The sequence below is a fragment of the Acanthopagrus latus genome, chromosome 21, assembly GCF_904848185.1.
Source record: "Acanthopagrus latus isolate v.2019 chromosome 21, fAcaLat1.1, whole genome shotgun sequence".
NCBI lineage: Eukaryota > Metazoa > Chordata > Actinopteri > Spariformes > Sparidae > Acanthopagrus > Acanthopagrus latus.
Window position 1 is genome coordinate 12,652,933 of NC_051059.1, and position 18,455 is coordinate 12,671,387.

Consider the following 18,455-nt stretch of genomic DNA (forward strand, 5'->3'; position numbering starts at 1 on the left):
CGCTCTGCCGGGTGGGGCCATCACAGCGGCTGTCTGTCTGCTTCATCTGAAGGACTCAATCAGCTCGTCGCAGGCAAAAAAAAAATAAAGCCAGCTCATCGTCTGCAGATCAAAACTGCTCTGCTCAGATTACCCTCATGAAATATTTATCATCTCTCGCTGGGGAGGATTTCCATTCTGGTGGCACACCAGGCACAATTAAGCCAAATTATGAAAATACATATCCACTGCCAGTCCACCGCTGTTCAGCAGGGGCGGGTGGGGATGGCTCCAAGCAGACTAGCCCGGACAAAAACACGCTATTGTTCTGGCCCTCTGATAGTCAGCTAATGCACATTTGAAAAGTCAGCTAATACATTAGGATGCAGGCCATCTGCGAGTAAAGATTCGAGAGCATTTATCGGAGCTTAAACAGATTGTTTGGAGGGTTCCTTTAAATGTGGTTAGCCGGTCTGAGCGAGCTGGGCGCGTCGTCTTCAATCATCAGTGTTCTAGGACTTGATGGTTTCATTCATCTCAGTGCTACGGCAGGCAGTAGGCCGTTTGTCTAGCAAATAAAAGGTCCCTCAGACATGCCACAAGGACATATTCCTGTATTAAGTCCTAAGGATTAGTGATTTCTCTGAGAAACTGCTTTAATATGCTAAAAATATGTCCTATCCCTCCAGTGAAGATGGAAGCATGTCTCAGAGATGAATTATACAGGCCTCGCCTCCCGTGGCAGTATGTCTTGAGTAAATGCACGGGCCAATGTCGTTCCCTCTGTCACTCTGAAGGATAAAGGTCTAATATCAAGCATCTGGAGACAAATCTTCTTCAAGCCGAAAGGCGTTACCTGGCGACTTTATAATATGTCTCTCTTAAACTGAGTGACCCTGCCCGTCTCAGGCGGTATAGTCTCATTCCTCCGGCTGTTTAGATCCTGAATTCAGTAAAATAAAAAAAAAAAACTAATTAGGGTGATAAAGCAGTTCTCAAGACGAAGAGATTATATGAAGGCTTTCAATTTAAAGGCTATAAACTCATAGTGGGAATAATTAGCTAAAACTAAAACTCATTGAAAAACAATGGATGACTCCATCTGTAAAAACTATTCTGGAGCAAAGGTCAGTGTTGTAATTAATTTTAATGCAACTGCAGGTAGATTTTCACCATCCTCCAATTACTCCCATAGGTCCAGTTCCAACTTGGTATGTTTTTAATTACAGGCTAGCGGCTGTACTCCTGTCCCAGCACATTTTGTACAAGAGGCTTTAACCACTTTTGTGCATTCACCCACTCTGGGAAAACCTATGTAAAGCAACAACACATCACTTGATGTATGCACCAGGAGAAAGTCAAAGAAATAATGGATCTCAATGCAATTAATCATTTACCGTGTGAGAGAAGGAGACTCATTCAAATGGACTTGTGTTCATTTGTGTTTGGAGCTTATTGACTTTCTCACAGTCGGCTAGATGCAACATATTTCAGGCTGAAAACAAGTGAAATACAATCACAGCACAACATTCATGAACTTGTTTTCTGCTCACTGTTTGCTCACTCAAACTGTGCGTCAACATGCAGAAGAATTTGGACATGCAGATAATTGAAGTTTCGACCAAACATGGCTTTATAAAGCTTTTGCAAAGTACAAAACAAAGTGTGTAGAGATATGGCGTGTTATTTTTCAATTTCCAATCATGTCATCTATCTAGCAAACTGTGAATTAACTTAGGTATTTAGTTAGTTTGGCTATGTGATAATAACATAATGAATTTATTTGTGATTTTATTTACAAACCTCAATTTGTAAATAACTAATGGTGTCAGAAATAATTTGGGCAATAACAATCTATTATTTTATTATTCTGGCACAAAAAGCTTTATAAAGACACATCAGAATTACGATGTGGAGCATATACGGAACAGTTCACAGTAACATTGCTAAGACATGATAAAAGTAAGACAAAAAAATGTCACTGCTTCACACATGTCATCATCTGATATCAAATACTTTGGTAACTGTGCAAAGCTTCTGTTGGTAAATGCCCTTTTCAGACTAGATTATAAATGTGAGATGTTGTCATCCCACAGGGCCAACAAGCACCAATCACCAATCACCATCAATCTGTCAGTTTTTGTCATGATCGTCTACACGTTCTAAAAAAAACTCACAAATAACCAAAAGTATTGGCTTACCTCGTTTATCTGATCCAAAGTTAACGAACAGAATAACAAGAAGCATGGGTCAGAGAGAGATATAGTACAGTGTAAGTCAACAGGTTTAGAGGTGCACCGGCCTCCAATCTCATCATCAGAAATAAACGGTTTAAAAGGGCATTAACCTAAAGACAGATTGATATAGAGAAGACAGCAGCCAACACAACATACAAATGAATCACTCTAGCCAAGTGAGAATGAGCTCCATTACACATTGTAAGCACCCCACAGGCCTTTTTTGCAAAAGGCTGAGGACGGGCGGCGAGGGGGAACAGGGGCCAATAGTTCTTTGTGGCGTTGCTCGTGGCTGATTGACTGTTAGGTGTCAATGCAACGCCGGCCGCATGAACCCAAAACACCTTTATCCATAATGGATTAGGCCCGGAGGGCAGCCCAAAGCACTCAAGACCCTCAATGATCTGATGCTGCAGGTAGCAATGGGAGGCTGCATTATTTAATTCTGCAGTCATAAGCGGGAAGTGTGCAGTTAATTACTGAAAAATCTGGCCCGCACGTAGTAGAGCTAAGCAGGGAGGGAGAGGAGGAGAACGAACGCAGGAGGTGTAGATGAGTAAATAAGAGTACAGAGAACATATGGTCTGTGGGTTAAAAAAAATAGATGTGATGGAAGTTAGAGGGACAGTTCAGTCAGTTCAGGGACAGCCAGAAAAAAGTCTTTCCTTTTACCTCTCCATCTAGATTGTTTCGGTGTCAGTTGCACAGTTTTGCAGATATTGGCCAGAGAGATGTGTGCCTTCTCTCAAATATAATAGAACTGGAAGGTACTGGGATCATGGTTTTAATCAGGTGCCCCCTTAAATCCCCCCAAAACATTTGGAAAGCTCAACAGCAACTATTTTCTTTCATTCAAACTACACCCGCAACCATCTCAACCCCTCAGAAGTTTGGGTGCATCTACTCATGGAAGAGACTTTCATGTTGTGACAGCGCAATTTACCTTGCTAGCCTCATATTCTTGAGTAGATGTACAATACGCTCCATTCTGCATGGTGACACAGTTAGAGGGGGTAATTTGGTGGTTCAAGCACCACAAGTTGGGTGCTAGCTACTTCAATTATGTTAGATTGAAGGCGGACATCTTGTGGATTGTGCTGCATTTTTCTGTCTGAACCCAACTGGGTCGGGGGGGAGTACAGCAGTAACCAACGCCACTTGAACTAAACACGATGAGGTGAACCTGGCAATGACTTTCTGGCCTTCCCGTGCAGATTTGTCCAGCTTTTGCATGCCTGAACATAACTTGCAATGTGTTAAAATATGAATGTGCCTATTGACAGTGAGTTGCTTACTACAGCTTCATTCCTGGTATTGATGAAACGGTGAAGCTTAATGATGTGTGCTGCAGCATGTGTGCGGTTGAGTAAGTAAGAGAGAGCGAGCGATAGAGAGTGAAGGTGAGTGCCGCCAGAACAAAGGAACAGCAGTGAGGCTGTCAGGGAATAAAGCTGTACATGTAAACTTTAAGGACAACCCATTTGTTACCATGGTTACTGACTCCGTTTACCCTAATAACAGACATGTACAATTGTAGATTATCATGAAAAGACATTGTTTTCATTAGAATCAACCCGAACCCCAAAACATCACTGCTAAAGTTTTGTACGTTGAAAAAAAGAGCATGTGAGGATGGGGGAGGGATGAAGAAGAGCGAAAGAGGATGTCAGAACAAAAAAGTGTCAATGCTATCAACAATAAAGGGTGATGTCAGATAGAAAGACTAAAGCCATACAGATTAGATATTTAGAAAGAAGGATTTATAAAGTATTGCTTGAAGCCGGTCTGTTACAATGTGGCATCAGGGCGAGATGAGGCTGGCGGGTGTGGCGTTGAGGGATGGCGAGGAGCCTGGAGCTCCGCCAAGCCCCTGCCAGCCTCATGCACTAATGAGGGGAAATGAGAGTGATGCCCTTCTGGGGCAAAAAATCTTTTGTTTTCATGTCAGCGAGAGGCATGGTGTCAGATTACCAATGCTGTTGTGTGACAACAGTCTTAAGAGAGCAGCAGGCTGCCGTCGGAGCCTAATCGGACCTGATTCAGATAAAGAGGGGACTTGGCTAACACACAGCTAGCTGTTCCTTGTGCTTTTTTTGTATGTGGGGTTGGGAATTGGTTTACATTTCAAGTTGGGTCTATAGATGAGTCTCTGAGGGAGACGCACACGCACGCACACAAGCACACACACGCAGCAAACAACACGGAACAGATGAACAACAAAACGAATCACACCGTAAACACACTGAGACGGGGTGCATTAACAATTTATCATAAAAGTGCATCTGGGGAGAAACAAAACAGTTGTGCTGTGCGGTGCAAAACAGAACGAGAGACAGACAGAAAGAGAGAGACAGACAGATACAGAGAAAGAGACGTGGGGCCGTACACCATGACACAGATGAAGCCTCTTATTCGACTGATAAACATTCCCACTCAAGAAGCTCCGTGGAGATGTTACAAGGCTATCACCAGGCTTTATTTGTGTTTGCAACCTTTGTTGGAGGTGGTGACAGCTGGGTTGCGTCCTACCTCGTACTCCTCCTTGAAGCCGTAGCCCTCGGCGCATTTCATCTGGGTGATGTGCTGGAGGAGGTCTGCCACGCGGATGGCCGGGTGCAGCTGACCCGTCTGATACGGCACGTCGACCGGCTCCCGCTTCCTCAGGGAGTGAGTGTGGGACTGCACCAGGCTGCTGGTGTCGCTGCCCATGTTCTGGCTCTCATCTGTGGGACATAAAGGGAAGAAACAGGACAGAGCAGGTCAGGACGGAGCGACAGGAGACAGCATTTATTTACCCATATATTGTTATTAGATGGGTGACATAGTGCTTGAAGCAGGAAATGGCAGTAAGGTTTGGACTGGTCTATCGATATATATGGTAAAGTTAAGTTAGCTTGGTGTCTTCACTCACACCAGTTCATACCCCACAACTGATCCCATTAACAGATGGCACATTATTTCATTTACTGTTAAGCATTATGTCACCGACCTCCAGATTGACAAACAACTCTCAACTAGTAATCTGTTATGGATGGTCACAACAACACAACATCATTGAGTAATAGGATGAGTCATGTGGTGGGAAGGTTCAGGTCCATCTGTCTCAGTGTGTGGCTGGAAAAATGGTTCATATTTCAGGCCTACTGCACTGTACGACAGCCTATAGCCATCAGAATACAAGTCCCCTAAGTGCTTACATTATTAACATTTAATATGTAGAGATGATCCAATACCTTTTTTTCCCTTCCTGATACCGATTCCAACACCTGAAATTGCATACTGATCAATACAAGTATTGATCAGTTACCAGTCTATTAAATCAAACAAACAAATAAAGACAGCTGGGTTACCCTGTATGGATGTTAATTATATAATTGTTGTACGGCCTGGCTCAGGTTAAACTTAACAAAAGACAGCCACCTACAGAGAATACCTATAACCAGGGCCGGATGATATGGCCTCAGAATAGCATTCCAATTTGAAATACAAAATCAAATATCATTTTTGACCAAATACCTCAGTATCAATATTGCTAATAATATTGATACTGTAGAGATGACTCTATGACATTTTACAATGAAATAATAATAATAATATTATTAGATGAGTAGAGGCCAGTATTAGAACAAATGGTACAGTCAGGAATGCAGCCAGGAATAGACAACACTAATGTCATATCATAACAATGTACAAAATCTAAAATGATATAAACATACAGATTGCTTTTGCTTTTTAGTTTGACAATCAGTAATAACAAAAAAGGATTAAGTTTGCTAAAATGCTTGAAATTACACAAGTCGCTTGCCATTTTGGCATTTCTGGGGAGCAGCTGGGTCCTATCACAGGATTACTACATTTTGTGGTACACAATCGGTGGACAGACTCGTCAATACCCGATCCAGCATTTCAGATATTGATATCGGTATGGGACCAACCCCACTAATATGGCTACTGTCAGAACAAACGGAGTCAGTAGCCCCTTAACTGCAGGAAACACTACAGAGCGTTTGTTAAAATCCACATAAAGATGCTGTCAAACAGTTCACTTTTTTTTTTTGTTTTTGTTACTGGCAATACAGTATTGCTGGTTTTGGGCTGCAGCTCTTATTAAGAAGTCCATTCCAGCTCTTTCATACTGTAATCCAGTCGGTGGCAGACATGAGGCACAGATGCTGTGGGGGAGCCAGCGGACGATGGAGGGTGTCCAGAGACATGAAGGAGGAGGATGTGAGGGGGGGTGCGGTGGGCCACAGTGAGCATGTTGCAGCAGGCACCGTCAGAAGCATCACACAGACACAGCGTGGATTCAACCCCTGCCACCCATTCTTCCCCCGAAAAATGAAAAAAACAAAGCAAAAAAAACAAAAAAACAAAAAAAACAAAAAAAAAGAAAATCAAACCTAAATTTTAAAATATAACCAAGAAGAACAGGAAGGAAGCGGAGATGGGAGGAGAATGCAAAGGGTGATGCTGCCAATGGGGCATTGTACGTACTTTGACCATGCTAGGCTAATGGTGGCGTGGTGGCACGGTTACGGAGGGCGGTGAGATGCTAACATGTCCACTGGTCATGCAATAAAATGTCTGAAATGTCCATGTCAGAAGCAGCCTCACACTGTCGGCTTGCTCTCTGAGTAAACACCACCTCCTTCCCCCAACCCAGGGCCCACTTGGGAAAACTTACCATTAATGGGCACTTTTTAGATAGCAGATACATAAGAGGTTACGTGTGTAAAGAGAAAGAGAGGAGAAGAAAGAGGAGAGAGGGGATAAGCAACAATACAGCATGAGAACCTGTTACAGTAGAGTGTTTTAGAGCTACGCTATAGGGCAAGATCACATGCCTTCTCAGTCCAAACTGCCTAGGTAGAAAGCCTAGTCAAGGGGGGGATGTTGAGTGGATGGATGGGGCAATTTCAACAGTGCAAGACAAAATTAAAAAGAACAAAACAAGGAAGTCATGGATTTCAAGGGAGAAAATAATGGTGAAATTCTGGTTGTCTTTGCAACAAGCTGCAATTGTTTTCCGATCTGTGACTTGCATAATATAATGACGCCAATTATTTTTTTGAGCATTCTGACATTTCAAATTTCTTTTTTCTAATTGCGATAATTATATTTGCATGTGCTGGTGTGGTGACACCTGTATTTATAACGTTTCATTTTTTTCCTCTCTTTTTAAATAGGAGTGTGCGATATAATAATGAAATTAAAAAAAACAAAAAACATTACCAATCCTTTATGATCTAATCAGTTTTGATCATTAACTTCGACTGATGAGACAATGCTGTGACTGAGCGTGTCACAACTGAAAGCATGTAACCTTTTCTGGCTGTCGTAATTTCGTGTTAATTGTTTCACGCTTAATTAGACGTGGAACTAACATAAGCAGCTGTCACAGCGGTGGTGATGAAAGACGCAACTTAAAGTTGCACTAATGTGAAGGAAAAAAATTAGCCCTGACTCTAAGTTGCGTCTACTCGTGGTGAAGCTGGAGTAGAGTTGCTTATTGCATCTTCCTTCTTGGCCTTGAGTATTAATTTATTGCAGTTCTAGTGCCCCACTTTTCTAGTTACGTTTCGTGGTCTGCTGATATAAAAAAAACAAAAATAGCGCCTGATCGTTTAAGATGCTGCACTTTGGGCTGCTCTGCATATTCAACGAAGGCCAGTAATAATTAACAGAAGAACAAAATGCCTCTTTTATAATTCCATTTTATCACTGAACAGGGTGAATAAACGCTGGGCGAAAACCAAAACAAAAACAAGTAGGTCACTAGCAGTTAGCCAAAGGCAGGGGGAGCGACATTAAAAAGAATAATAGAAAAGGTTGTTGTTTTGGAGGGAGGGTGGGGAGTTAAATGCGTAGTGAGGAGAGAGGGGAGGGAGGGGAGGGCAGCACAGCTAATGCAAAAGACTTTTAGATGTTCAGATGTTCAGACAGACGCATCCCGGTTTGGAATTTGTCTCTTTTTTTTTTTTGGGTGAGGGGGGCTAAAAGAGAGAGTGTTTTTTTTTCTTCCACTTTTTAATTTCTGTTTTGTGTCTCAGTGCAGCTGCTACGGCTTCAGCACGCTGTGGCCTTGGCACCGGGGCCAACTGCCCCCTCCGTTGACCCCCCCTTAGACACTCCCCCCACATCCAGTCCACATGTCTGTCCATGCATATGAGAGGTCAAACATGTATGTGACATCACACGCACGACACGCAATGCGGATGGGATGGAGTGAAGCCAGCCTCAGCCCAGGAGAGCCCCCTCATCTGACGGGGAGGGAGAGGAAGAGGGGAGGAAAGGAAGGTGGGGGGGGGACAGAGGGGGGGAGAGAGGAGGGACGGGGCAGGAGAAGCAGCAGGCAGGTATGAAGGTGAGGAAGCCATCTTTAGTAAAAAAAAGAAAAAAGAGCCAACTGAACCAAAAATGGGTAAAAGAAAATCTGTGCTTTTTTTTTTTGTCCTCACAGTTAAGTCTTCAAACAGCCATCTTATGAATGTTATGTTCTGTCGCTTTCTTCAAGTAGAAGTAAATAATCAACAGCAATGGGAAAAGAAAATGTGTCTCACCTAAGATAGCAGTTGGCACAAAGGGATCTGCTCATACCCCCATAACAAGTGCAGAAGTTGGAGGAGGAAAGAGAGTTTGCGGTAAATAAAAGAAGATAAATCCACACAGAAAAACACCAATCACAAAAAATAATAGACAGTTCCTTTTTTGTTTTTTTGCCAAGCAGCACAACAAGAAACTTATCAAATTTTCCAGAAGAAAAGCTAATGCCACTCTAAGTTCAGCTGATTGTAAAGCTAGCTGCCTTATACTCCATCTCATCATTGGGCTGTAATCTGATTACACAAGACACACAATTATGCCTATTATTTGGAGAAACTGAAGTTATAATTGAAATGCTAAATTGCAATCAAGGCAAACTGAAAGAAAACAATTTCTGTAACAAGAAGAAATTAAGTAGGGTGTAAAGTCATCCAAAGTCAATTTATCTACCTTCTCATTTGTGAAATCAGTTTCTAATTTTTAAAGCACATATTAACATTATTAGATGAAATCATACCACGCACTAAAGTCTGTCATTTACATAAAAAGAGGTCTTACCAAGAACATTAAACTAATTAATACCTTTTTGAAAACACCGTGTCTTATTAATTTATCCTGGTATTGTGAGGAATACATTTCACACCTTCTGGTTTCACTCAACATCACCGCTTATATAGTCAGCACTTCTCTGTTGACATACAGGATTAGCATGAGGAAACGCAGTGTATGTTTACCTGGGTAGTAGGAGTTGGTGGGGATGGAAGTACTCAGAGTGTTGGCTTTAGGCAGTGTAAAGGAAGAGGGCGATGATCCAGCTAGAGATGCAAAGGAGAACATAACACCAGGAAATCAATAATCAGGCATTGCTGAGCGTTGGAGGCACTACTCAGAATGTTTACATTAGGAAAAAAAGAATAACATACAGACAGGTTAGGAAATGAGTTTCTTTATGGGAACAAGTCATTATCTTGAGGGATCAAGACACTATCTTGTTAGAACAAGGCAAATCTTGAGGGAACAAGTTTTTATATTGTGAGAACGACATTATCTCCAGATAATTAGTTCATTTCAGTTCTTGTGCACATAAGATACCATGATTTGCAAAGAACTTTTCACCTCTTACGTCTGTGCATGTTTCACAAAAATGTTTTATGGTCTACAGACGAAAGTGTGATCTATTCTTCAGTAGCAGAGAATGCACAATCATTAAACAACCTGTTGTATAAAGCGACCGCGAGCTAGACACAAAAAACGAAGCTGACAAAGCAAATATTCATATCTGGAAATAGTAGTTTTTGGCATTTCTGTTTAGAAAAATCTGCTTCCTGTCCACACAACCAGCAAACCTTTTAGCTCTACTTCAAGAAATTGCAAAATGAGTATTCACTCAGCATCAGATGTCCCTCTTAACTATACTGAATCCTAATCAGAGTGACTTGTAAATATGGCAAACACACATGCAGTAGAGCTGTGAAGGACTGTAGTGGAGCATAAAGCAGCACACCAACCTAAAGTAAATGTAAGTGGGTTTCCATTTATACTAATGATGTAGCAGCATAGAAGAATACTCATATGGCCAATATAGTAAATGTCAAGCCCCCCCGGTTCGTCACCCCTCATGCAACAGAGCTAACTGCCACACTATTGTGGCTTGTGCTACGAGTGCAGTATGTTCACAACTATAATCTGTCAGCCGTGATGTTTTGAGCCAAAATGACACTATTGACAGTCACATAAGGTCACAGAGAGCGTGCGAGGGCTTTGCTACAGTATTGAAGGCATTACACTGATGGGCAGTAAAAAAGTAATGCATTTAAATCATTTGTGCTGGCAGACAGTGGGGTCAGATTTAAAACATCCACAGACAGTTAATCAAGGTCAGAGCATCTTTGGGGCTCATCCCCTGCAGGGGTGTGGAGACAGAAGCTGGTGTGGAGTTTTAATCTGATGGTTTTGACTGGGATTATACCAGGTCAAGCCCTGGGTGCAGACTTAGCCAAGCCGTCCATCAACAAAGTAATAAGTTTAACCTGGGACGGAGAAAATTAATAGGTTATCACACCGGGGAACATCTCGTACGGGCTGTGCTTTTCCTCTGGGAAATGGAAACAAAATGAGTTGAAGGTCTCACGACGGACTACTCAGCCTTGATTAGCGATCAAAATACAAGATTCCCTTCAGGCTATTAACACAACTATTAACACAGCTATTCAACTGTAGTAAATCGCCTGTATCAGCAATAAAGTCCTGACAGTAACTTATTAATATTGCCGATTTAAGTTTACTTTTTGTTAATTAAACAAAATATATAAAGGGAATGTGTAAAAAGGGTAGAACAAACCCTTGAGGCCCTGTGAAGAAGGATGAATCTCTGGTTGAAGAAGAAATGAGACAATCTTTCTCAAAATCATATCAAAGCCTTTCCCGTCAAATCAAAGAAAATTCTGTCCAAGTGTTTTGAAGAAGCCAGCTCCCTGTTGACTGCCACTGCCGCTGCTAACAACGGTCATTTTTCAAAAGCTACAAAATTACTGTCAAATCACTGCACAGACTGAATAAAGCATCAGTTAGAACAAGGCAGACACTGAAAAAACAGAGGGATATTGAAAAGATTTTTTTTTTTTTAATTAAAAATCAATTCTGAACTCTGTTTTATGCAGCTGGATGTGGTAAATGATAAAAAAGGAAAACGACCATTATCATGTTAATGAGATAAAGTCATTTGGTCTCACACTGAGTCTTTTGGTCACAACCTAGATGAGTTTGGACCTAACACAGAGGAATAGTTCACAAAAGTTTACATTTTGTCATTATGTACACACACACGCACGGCAAATGAAAGGGTGATGTTCCACAGAGCATTTGTAGAGCTTCACAACAAAGAGTGTTACGTGATTCATGGGGGGACTTGCATCATGTTGGACTTAACGAAAAACATAAAATAGTTCCATTCACCTTGTCCAGTGTAATCAAGTCTCATGAACCCTAAGATCCCAAAAAAGATATTTACATCCTTTATCATGCTGAAATTTTTACTATAGCTGCTAAGATAAAAGCGTTAGCCTGTGCACGCTGTCTGAAGTGGATGCACAAGTTCGACCGTGCTTCAAGGATGTAAATAACATCTTTTCAAGTCAATCTTGTTTCTTGGGGCTTCAGGAGACTTGGATCACACTATTCTTTTGTAACATTTTAAAACAGTCTGTATTTCAGGAGAATGCTGCAACACTGTTTTGCCGCGATGCTCCAGAAATGTTTTGTGGGCCAGGAAAACTACTGCACTTGACTTTCCATCAGCATGAGGGGGAGTCAAAATTTTCAATTCTAAGAGAAGTGTTCTTTTAATCTACAAATGAGGATTTAATACCAATATTGAGATTTGGGTTCTTACCCTTAATATGTTCCTAAATCCCCTGGAAGAGGACCAGGAGTCATGCTTCTTAACGTTATCCCAGTGTGAGTATTTGTATTTCCTGTGTGGCCGAGTCTGATTTCTTTCTCACCTGACCAAACCAAATAAATTGCTTCCACCGTTCTCGGTATGTGTGTGTGGATCAGGTAGGTTGATGCACCGTCTTACCTCGGCCGTTGAGAGTGAGCGCACAATCGCTGCGGCCGTTGAGCGTGAGCGCGCACTCGCTGCGCCCATTGAGCGTGAGCGCACACTCGCTGCGGGTGTTCAGCGTGTGGTTGTGTGTGTCCATGAAGGACAGCGCCTCGTCACAGTTGGTTCCCTGCTCCGTGTAGCTCTTGTCCATGGAGTTGACCATCACGGTCATCTCCTGCCGGGTACTGTTCAGTGTCTCCTTACGCTTCTTGGCCAATTTCCTGTGTGGGGGGAAGAAATAAAAAACAAGCAATCAGATAAGAACAACAATGACTCTGCTTGAATTGATCTGGTATGATGCTGGCAGCGATGACTCATAGATGTAATGAGATGGCGGAGCTAATGCGCCCCAGGCTGTGGTTACATTAGGTTTTTATTAGGCTCCAGATGCTTTTTCAAGCAGCGGAATATAAATCGTGGAGAATGTGGAAAGGTGTGACACCCTAACCCAAATACATCAGTAGCCCTGATGATTTAAAATTAGCTATAGTATTTGGGGGCCGAAGAATTAGAGTTGTGAACGGTGAACTGAAACAGTCAACCTGCTTTTATTGACCTACTTTGAGTTGATGTGCTGGGGCCTACAAGCAATCTGTTCCCGATCAAACACCATTAGAGCATTGTGTACAGAGTAAACACACACACACGTGCGCACACTCACATGTATGCACACTCACACATATTCCAGATTGATTCTTATGTAGAAGCAGCTGCCAGGCTCAGATTTCACCTGTGCTGGCTTCACTTTACTGACTGATAGATTCAGCAGATTCATGTTTTAACATACAAAGCTGTCCCACAATCACACCAGTCGTTTTGTTCATGAAAGCTTCTAAACATCGGATGACATTTTAAGGTTATAGCTGTTTGACCCCAATCGACACACAAATCTCAGGGTCACAAGGTTCTGTTATTGTGTCTGCAGGCTCTGATGCAGCCTTCATATACATTAGGTCAATAACACTGAACTGAATATTCATGTCCAAAACATTCATGTGCATTTAATCTTAATTGATGTAGTGTGCGTGTGTGTGTGTTGTCTTGAATTGAGTCTGTTCCCATTGGTACAAATGAAATGGACTTAAATTATAATGGGGCACAATTCAACAGCGCCACAAACAGCCTGGACGCCGAAACCCAAAAGTCCATAAATCAACATTCATCTACAAACAGTCTCAACAAAATCTAAAGCGTCTAACCTCAAGGCAGCAGTTATTCCAGGACTGTGGCATTAATTGTTAGACCGGCATCACCAGACTGATTCACAAATGCGTATTAGCCCGGAACATCTCGGTTCATTTTTGATTTCCTTGGGGCTTTATCAACTGGTGCAGACCAAAATGCCTCGGGACACAATTGGATAGACCTATAACCAATCAGAGCAATGAAACGTGACCTACTACAAAGCAGGGCAACGAAATGTGTGGTGTGTTTGTGAATAGGAAAAAGACAAAGGTCTGCCTGGTCAAAAACTTTCTCAAATTAGAACACACTCAATGTGTTCCTGAAAGCATTTGAAGAAAGACATTATTCATACGGATTGTATTGATTTATATTTGATCATCACTGCCAAGTTTGACAGTTTAATCCAAGTTTCCTGAGCTTGGTGCATTATGTTTGACGGACCTGAAGACCAGAGGCAGTTAGTTTTGTCACGTTTTGCCAAAAGTAAGGACCCAGATGCAGATACACTGGGGCAGGCAGGTAGGAAAGAAATAGCAAGAATCATTTACACTATCCAAAGAATCAAAATCCAGGCGATATATTGCTAGCGACAAAAAGGCAACAAGAATAAGGAAAGCCAATGAGTAAATGCAGATACATGAGGACAGGACCAGAGAACGCAGCAGCTGCAGGACTGACATGGGGAAGCAGAAGAACTGATAGAGAAAGAAGGAGACACAGACTTAAATACAGAAGGAGGGAGGAATAACAGGAGATAGGTGAAACTAACAGGGCGATCAAAAAGAAGTGAAGAAACAGAGACAGGAAGTGGAAAGTCAAACATGACACATGAGGATAAATCTATCAAAGTAAAAGAGGAAACATCTAAACTGAAACAGAAACCCCTGACAGGACTGACTTTAACCAATCACAGCTTCAAAACAAGTGATATGTGACTCTTAGAAAATCCAGACAGGTGACGCTCCTCTGTCAGTCATTGGATAACACCCGCCAGGTGTTAGATAAACTGTTGTGACTGGCCTGTTACAAACCAGGATGCAGGGAAATCTGTCTGATTGGGAGGGTGGCCAGACCTATCAGCCAGAAACATGAGCCTGCAGATTTGTCTGGCTCCCACGTTGATAAATTGCAGGTAGGTGTAATAAAATGGCAATTGAGTGTAAATACAAATAAGCAACCTCAATGCTACTAGTCTGACTTTGAATTTCTTTTGATGTCACTTATATTATTGCTGTTTTTTTCTTTTCAAACACGATACATGTGACATAAGTCACAGCCTTGCCTTTGGCAATATACTCTAGTGACATTTTTATGACATTTATCAATATGTTTGAATTGTTTCTATTGAATTATATCAATTTATGGGAGTTAGACAACAGGAGGAAGGCATGATAGTTGCAACCCTCAGGTGTCATAAGTAAAGCTCTGACGCCGTTCTGAAGCCGACCCTGACCTCCCAGATATAGGAGCCACTTTTACCCTTGCATCCTGATCCCCGTGGAGATAAATAATGTGTCACCTTGTCACGCTCCTACATTTCCACAGAACTATCGCTATAGAAAAATGGCAAACAGCTTGAGAGGGAACATACTGTAGCTGTATATCTGATGGCTGCTGCTGCTCCGTAGCTGGAGGGGAGCGCGGAGTAAGAATTAACTACGGCAGCCCTCACACTGATCCTCACACTTTGTTACTCTCTGTGTGACCCCTCTGCCTATTTGAATTGCAGTCTCTCTCACGGACAACTGCTGTCTAATGATGCACTCCTGCTGCGTTGTTTTCGCAAATCTCCTCTGTTTATTCAATTTCGTCGCTGTCTCGTGCCATATGGCAACAGGCCCCCGCTGCCTTCAAACAGTCATTTGCTCTGAAGGCCGCGACGTGAGGCTAATAGTGGATCGGTTCTTCAGAAAGCAAAGTGACAAAGTAGTGACATTTTCATCTGCCGGACCCACTTTTTGTCTTTAATCTGCAATTAGAGCGGGGAACAAAATGGCAATCTTGTCTCTTTTTTTCCGTTACAGCTTCATATTGTAATGGGGGGAGTGAGGAGGGGAGGGGGAGCTGTAGGCACCCCGGGCGATATTAAGACTGATTCGGCACTGTGTGCGCTCATGGAGAAGACCATTAAGAACCACTATAATCCAGGTTTTAATACTGTATCACTGTTCTTATTTCTCTTTCTGCTAAGACTTGGATTTCTGCTTTCCTGGCCCGTGTAGCAGCTGAAGCAAGAGCCTTGGAGATAAACGAGGCAGCGCGGACACCGGTGCCAAAATGAGGAAAGCACCAGCAATACTGGGATGTTTGCTAGGCACTGTGGGTGTTAGATGAAGATTAATTGGCACGCTATTCTCCGCTCATTTGTAAGAATGGAAAATTTAATGATAGATGACTATATTGCAGAGTGCGACGTGCCAACAGAGATAGCACGAGGAAGAGTACAGTACAGTGTTAGTGCACGCAGATGAATGTGATCATTTATCATATCCCCAGATAGTTAGCGCAAAAAGCTGCGTGTGCAAAGATCCCAACAAAGAATGTAAGGACTGATTACTTGCGGGCATGCATGACAATACAATCACAAATTTCTTTGATCAGTATTGAATGCGCATATGAAGGGGATGGTACACAGACAGATGGCAGAGGTGTCTGTAGAAGTAAAGACTGAGCAAACACTGGAGGTGACTATATTAGGCAACTCTCATTAGAGAGATTGTCTGCAGTTCAGTACATGACAGGCCTGGCATACCCAGGATCTTAGTGAGCAGAGCTCCTAACTCCACGAGGTTCAGCGACAACAAAAAGGAAGCGGCGAGGATTGTGTGTGTGTGCGTTTGCCAGAATGTCTGTTCTGTGGGAGGTGACGCGGCTGCAACTTCTAACACGGGAGCTTCAAAACCTCAAGCTCAGCATGGTGGGCCTCATTTCAGCGCTGGAGCAGCCTAAACCTTGTGACATTGAGACAAAGAAGGCTTCATTAGACGATTCACACACATCCGCAGTGCATGGGTGTGTGTGTGCGCGCGCGTTAGATGACTGACACGCAGCTGGGAGGGGCAACAGAAGCGTCTTTGATCGGCCCAGTGGGAGCATTTCAGCAGTTGTTTGCACTGTGTCTCATTGCAAACTTCTACCCGTCTTCAACACAGGTTGTCCGTCCATCCATCACACATCCATCTATCCATTCTTCTGTCTGTTTGTTTCAGGAGAAGAAACAGCAGAAAAACCGATAGGAACTATTTTTGAATGCAGGCTCTATTCAGTGGTGCACAATACTCTTTATCTGCTAACGTGATTGCTTCATCAATTCTGTAAAACAGCATTCTTTTAAAACAAACAATCAAGTGAAGTCTGTCCTCCATAACTTTGTCCATCTAAAGACAACAATGAATTGTACTGAGAAAAAAAAAACAGCTTGCAGCACAAGAAGCCTTGTGCTGTCTGACATGACCAAGGATTTGTTCGCACTGAGGTGATTTAATTAAATTTGGAACATTAAATTCGCCACTTATAATCAATGCTTGAAAATGTTAAGTATGAAGTATGAAATATGTTAAGTATGAAATACTAGACACAGTGCTGGGGATGATTACGCTGTTAGTGCTGCAGATAAAGCACTGACCTGTAATATTGTGCAGAGCATTTGTCTTACTTTTTTAATAGCTGACATTTTATTACAATTTGTCACATTGGTTTGGTGAGGAACTACTTGTTGCCTCTGAATTCTATTTTAAACAGAAGAACTGTTAAAGAATAGGTTTTTGGGCTCCCTTTTCCAACATTAATGCCCGCTTACTAAAAGCTTACTTAACACTTATAGTACTAAAATACAGAATTGTACCAAACTAGTTGGAAGATTTATTCAAAATGTTGTCATTCGAATGCTGCTCAGCTTTTTCTTTTTTTGTTTTGTTTTTTGCATCTCTGTTTAGCTCTAGGTGCTGTATCATTGGCAACTGGGTTTGTTTCAGTCTCTTGAAGACATTCCGCCTTTCATCTAAAAGGCTTTGTCAGTTCTAACTACCTGGAGGATTAGGGTCACCCTGAAACAAGTCCAGTTGCCCACAATACAGCACTTAGATTAACCATGACCTGGATGACTGAGAACCTACATCAACATCTCTATTTAGCGATTCTGGAGAAAGACTGTTGACTACAGAGTCTTAATCCCAGGTCTTCAAATATTGACGTTTAGTGGTGGTCATTTCTCCAAATACAGGATTTGATTAGTATTTCAATTTTGAAGAATTTTAATTTCAATGTTTTACACTAAAGGCTATGCACTTGTTAGACTATCAAGTCTGGGTTTGCAAAGATCAGTAGACCATTGGCATTTTATAACCAAAATAACATTCAGTCCATTTCCGCTCTAAACACTTTTGATGAAATTTCTTGAGTTGTTAAATAAGATATTGTTTATCTGCATTCATTTAGTGCATTTATTTGACTTGAAACTGACTTTTTAATTAAACAGTTTCATTCAAAAACCCCAGAAAAGAGCTTCAAATGTAAAAAAAAGACATTTGGTAAAGCTCTACTTAATTTAGATTTAAGTCAACTAATACAAATGTACTTTACTTTAATCAAAACCACACACTTTTATAATGTGTGTATATATATATATATATATATATATATATATATATATATATATATATATATATATATATATATATATATATATATATATATATATATATATATATATATAATTCTATCATAAGTTAATTTTTCAAAACACACAGTAGCTTATATTATCAAAGGGAAAAAACATGCTCACATCAATTATCTTTATCTAAATAAAATCTATCTTGAAATATCAAAGTAATTTTCATGATTTTATTTATTGGGGAGTTAAAAAATGCTCTTTCAATATGTAGTATCCCTAACTGTTTAATACA

General features: G+C 41.4%; 1 protein-coding gene across 13 annotated transcripts in view; it reads right to left on the bottom strand.

Moving 5' to 3' along the window:
* The window catches only part of LOC119011576 (receptor-type tyrosine-protein phosphatase mu-like), a 173,480-nt gene that overhangs the window by 35,556 nt on the left and 119,469 nt on the right, over positions 1–18,455 (bottom strand). For 5 of the 13 annotated variants that reach the window (XM_037084812.1, XM_037084807.1, XM_037084810.1 and 2 more), the window contains 6 exons: positions 12,340–12,587; positions 9,494–9,574; positions 8,777–8,803; positions 6,901–6,912; positions 4,746–4,939; positions 2,181–2,189 (listed from right to left, as the gene is read on the bottom strand). In XM_037084812.1, coding sequence (XP_036940707.1) covers positions 2,181–2,189; positions 4,746–4,939; positions 6,901–6,912; positions 8,777–8,803; positions 9,494–9,574; positions 12,340–12,587 — 571 coding nt within the window. The remainder of the gene's footprint in view (positions 1–2,180; positions 2,190–4,745; positions 4,940–6,900; positions 6,913–8,776; positions 8,804–9,493; positions 9,575–12,339; positions 12,588–18,455) is intronic. The other 8 variants (XM_037084818.1, XM_037084808.1, XM_037084817.1 and 5 more) reach the window with 5 other exon arrangements.